Source organism: Penaeus vannamei, chromosome 2, assembly GCF_042767895.1.
Source record: "Penaeus vannamei isolate JL-2024 chromosome 2, ASM4276789v1, whole genome shotgun sequence".
In the NCBI taxonomy this organism is placed as follows: Eukaryota; Metazoa; Arthropoda; class Malacostraca; order Decapoda; family Penaeidae; genus Penaeus; species Penaeus vannamei.
Window position 1 is genome coordinate 10,277,880 of NC_091550.1, and position 5,000 is coordinate 10,282,879.

Below are 5,000 nucleotides of genomic sequence, written 5' to 3' on the forward strand. Positions count from 1 at the left end.
TATTTTATTACAGTATTATATCACTATTAGCATTAACATGGTAGTTACAGTGATGTAATTATCATAACCACCATCATCATGGTGCAGGCATTATTTTCTTTGTCATTAATATCACCATTATCATAGTCATTAGCTGAAAACACCTGTTAATTAATATAATATCAAATACCTGTCTAGAGCTGCATTTTAGCAGTTTGCAATAGAAGAGAATGAAAAAAATAAAGTTATCCGTATACAGCAGTAAAGAAAATAAATGTGTATGACCTGTACACCACATATAGGCCACATTCTTACACCTGTCTCGAGTTATTGCGTTAAAATCGTAATTTATTCTATTATCTACTTCACTCTAACAAATGCCTTGCAGGGACTGACACCTACTCTGGTGCTTGGGTAAGGTGTCAAGATTTTCAGAACAGAGATAGGACGTATCTGAAGGAAGGGATACAGAAATGAGTAAAAAAAGAACAGAATAATAAGAATAAGAATAAGAATAATAAGAATAGTATTCCCTTCCAAAAACTTCGATCACAAACGTACAAACTTTCATATACACATTCTGGTCAAAGTTCAGGTTTTGTGGAAGCAACTCAACAGATTCGCGCCTTACATTAAGGTATAACACGATGAGTCTTAAATATGTGTGTGGTAAAGAGTATAATGTGTAATAACACACATAAAGTGCTGATGATAATAATAATGGCAATTCTAACAATAGGGTATACAACTTGAATAAAAAAAAGGAAAAAAATGCGTGTTCTAAATGAAAAATTAACATAAGCATACAATCATATTTTCTTTACCTCTATCATTATTACCATTGTCTTTCGAATCCCTATAATATTTCTGAAGGTGAATGCGAACGTGAGTGATTATATTACAACGAACTGTCGATCAGACTGGACGTATGGGAAGAAAAGTAAAGATGTTGGCTTGCATCGACGGCGTTGCATAGTTTTCAAAATATTGCAAATCTGGAAATTAACCTACATAACAACTTTCGGGTAACATGGGCAGAATAAAACTATCTACGCAAAACAAGACATAAATAATCTCAGCAGTAACAAACAACTCTAAGAATAGATCGTGAGAATATAGATATTATTATATAATTAATAATATATAAATATTTACAAGTATTTATGTACTTATGCATGTTTATACTCTATTTATCCGCAACCCTACCCTGGACTCACATGGGGCCGTGATACACACAAAACCACAATAAAACAATTTATGAGCTAGGAGAACGGCTGGGGCGCCTGTCTAAGCCGGGGAAAGGGTAGGGGGGAGGGGGGGGCACCTGATACACAAGCTTCGACACAAAGCCAGCTACGGGGTCCCGGTCCAAAGTGTAATTGAGGAATACTTATTTAGACTTTGTTGCGGTCTGGGACGTGTGGCAGAGTCTGGACCATCACCCTGGACCACGCTGGTTGAAGGACGTGAATTCGTGGGTTTTAGTGGCTTATAAGAATGTTTGGGAGGTCTGGGATCTATCATCTCGGGTCCTACTTGCTGATAGACGTCAATAAGGGTTAGGACTTTACTGTTTACCTATAAAGATAGCCATTAGAGTCCGCAGTCTCTGACCAGTTGAGCAAACACGTCATCATTCTTATGACAAAAGGACATGCTGCCGAGGCCCCAGCTGACCGGCAGACGCTGCAACCCGTGGACCTCCTCTCTGCGGAATACTCGAGCTGAGATTTTTCAAATTGGTGATTGGCTTTCGTCTTGTCGTTTGGGCTCGTACGAAGAGAGGTTGCTTCTGGCGTCTTGGAAAGCTGCTCTCAGACAGACAACTCACCTTAAGACATTACTTAGAACCTTAAGAATTTTGATTTGCCACTTAATCAAGAAGAAGAAATAAATCAGAGCTATGAAACCAGGCCTCATTCAGGAAGTGTTGTGAAAATAGCGACGTGTGTTCCAACTAGTGCATGTCATCCACCAGGGGCGATGAGGTGGGGATCCTCATTTCCTTGGGGCGTGAGGTGTTGTTGAGGTTGGCGGCGCTGGCGTTGGCGGGCGAGGAATACATCAGCAGCGCCACGATTCCAATCACCATGATGATGAAGGTGATGATGGCGGAGTAGCAGCCCAGGGAAGTGCATCCCGGCTCCACGTTGTACAGCGGTGGGATGACTTGCTTCTTCTTGGGCGGCTCCCCCTCCCCGTCCTCCCCCTCGCCCCCCTCGCCGCCCTCGCCGCTCTCCTCGCCGCTCCTGTCCGTCCCCGACTCCTCCTCGTCGCAGGACCCCGCCTCGAGGTCCCGCTCCAACTCCTGCTGGTGGTTGAGGAGCTGCTGGCGGTGGTTCTGGGCATTGTTGCACAGCGCCTCTTCCTTGTTCTCACTCATCTGCAAAACAGGAGCGGGGTCTTAGTCACGGAATGGGCGTGGTCGCTCCAAGCCTCAGTATTGACTAAGGACAAGTGGAGGGGGAATAGGGTGCTCGCTCTGGCGTCGAGAATGGATCAAAACGCCGTCGCTTTGTTTTTAAACTGTCTTTGGGGTTCTGTAGGAGAAGGGACTGAGGAAACAGAGAAAGTATTATATAGCAAGACATGAATAAAATCTATTACCTGCAAAAATAAAGATTAATTCCATACATGTGTCATGCCATACATAATCTTGGCCACTAAGGCTTTTTTTTCTTTTCTTTTTTCGTGTTCTCTTAACCTCATCTTTTATTGATTTTTTCTCTAATCAAAGGTGATCTCTCAATCTACACCTGCCAGTCTAAAAATAGAAACAAAGAACAAAACAGGACAAGAAGTAACGGAAGCTTTCAATCTTTGTATGTCATTCCCTTCTCTTTCACTCTCTGTTGCATCACACTCGTATATCCATGCATCTCAGATCTCCACTCTTGGGCGAAGGTAAAAAAAAAAAAAAAAAAAAAAAAAAAATCCTCTGTGAATTGGCCATTTATATGTCCTCCATTCACTAGGTAGGTATAGGAGAATCACCGGCTATCATTTTATAGAAGGGCTAGCTTGGGCCAGTCACGTCCCTTATTGATATGAAAAGGATATAAGAGGTCAGGTTGAGAGAGATGTCAGAGGTCAGTAGCATCTTTTGCATATGTAAAAGGATAGAGGAGGTCATTTGCTTCTTTTAGTTAGGGACAGGATACGTGAGATGCACCGTCACTTCATTTGGGAGGGATAGGAGTGTCTAGGAACCCCCTTATATTGAAGACTAAGGGATAGGAGAGGCCAGATAGGTCCTTTATTTATGCGAAAAGGATAGGAGAAGTCATATAAGAGGGATAGAAGACGTCAGACACGTCCCTCATTCATGTCGAAGGGAAAGGAGAGGTCAGTCACGCTCTATATTCCGCTTGGGAAGGATAGAAGAGCTAAGCCACGTCCTCTGCATATACGGAAGGGATAAGCCTTGCTAACAGTGGCGCCGAGTCTGCCTTTGTCACGCACGTATTGATGTTTTCGATGAGGCACAACGCCCAGGAAACACGGCGCCCGACAGTACCTTGATCAATCGAACACCTGCCTGAAGACATCGAGGCTACTCAACATGTGTATCGTTTTATTGCTTCTATTCCTTTATTTATTTATTCCAGTAATAGCATTTTTGGGTTAATGTTGACTCACGCCTGTTCTCCGGAGGTTGGCCTTTTGCAGGATGTGATAAAATGCGACATAAATAACCTTAGGTCGGAACATGAAGAGAGACTCCATGTCCCTCGGTCACAGATGGTTCACACACAATACCTGTTGCACTACATTTTTTTTTTTCCGCCATTATCGCCTTTTAGCAACGTAGCCAGTCCCATTATTGTTAGTAACGTCGCTAATGGAGACAGTAAGGTAACTTTACTGTTAATAATTGTATTATTATAGATTTCACGGAATCGCTCTGCTTGCTGTTAAAAGGACATGACTTTTTATATTCAAAAAGGTGTGTCATTGAATAACAATCACTTATTTATCTACAAAACAAACACACATACACACAAACGCCGACTGTCATATATGGCCAATTTTTTCTTATCTACAAAACACACACGCACAAACGCCGATTACCTTCTCGTATATGGCCAATGTAACCGCAGTCATATTGACGAGCAAACTAAAAGTTCAGTCCGTTGAATAAAAGCAGCTTTGCTCCACCACGAAAAAGCAGCTTTGCTCCACCACGAAAAAGCAGGTTTGCTCCACCACGAATGCACAAGCACTGGCGGAGACTCGCTACTTCACGCTGTACGCCATGGATACGCCTCCTCCACGCGGCATGCTTCTAAACATGCCCTTGACACCACTCGCGAATGAGCACACGCCCTTACATATACATAAACAACATTACATACACACATAAACAAACACAAACGCACACACAAACAGAAACACGCAGATACACACATAAACACAGGCACATGTATACCAACAACCAAACACACACACATTCTTTTTATATATTAGTGAAATCAATGAATTATTCAGCATAGAAGTGTCTTTCTTCTACAGAAATTATAGTGAACAGAGATGCTGACGTGGCATTTACCACAAGTAACACACTCAGCCAAACTTGCTCTGCGATTAGCATCTATATTCTATGATCACCTTATAGATCGTATTTTTTAGATAGCGTCTTTATTTCTTATTTCCAAATCCTGAGTCCAGGACACGTACACTAAGACACAAATAAATGGAATAAGTGCTTGGTGACAAAGGCAGCTCTGAGATAAGAGGCCAGTGACATGTGTATCGCCTGTCTGCACTTTTGTCTCACCCGGTAATCAGAAAAGGAACTATCGTCTGTCTGGAAAGACGATTTTCTGTCGAGAAAGACGGTTTCTTATCATAAGATACGACCTTATGGACTGGGAGACGGCTTTCTTCTACGAGAGATGGCACCTGCTTTGACAGATCATTACGGTCTCCTTGCTTGATTTGCTTAAGTCACCCCTGCCTCCTACTAACAGGTGTTCTTAAGAAAACAAATAAATGAATAGTTAAACACATACTTGTTTCGA

At 42.2% G+C, this 5,000-nt stretch overlaps 1 protein-coding gene across 5 annotated transcripts in view; it reads right to left on the reverse strand.

Annotated features, from left to right (window-relative positions):
* LOC138864106 (uncharacterized) overlaps positions 1-5,000 on the reverse strand; it is a 15,212-nt gene that overhangs the window by 1,807 nt on the left and 8,405 nt on the right. For all 5 annotated transcript variants that reach the window (XM_070130169.1, XM_070130176.1, XM_070130153.1 and 2 more), the window contains one exon: positions 1-2,362. This exon is cut by the window's left edge and continues 1,807 nt beyond it. In XM_070130169.1, coding sequence (XP_069986270.1) covers positions 1,937-2,362 — 426 coding nt within the window. In that variant the 3' untranslated portion in view covers positions 1-1,936. The remainder of the gene's footprint in view (positions 2,363-5,000) is intronic.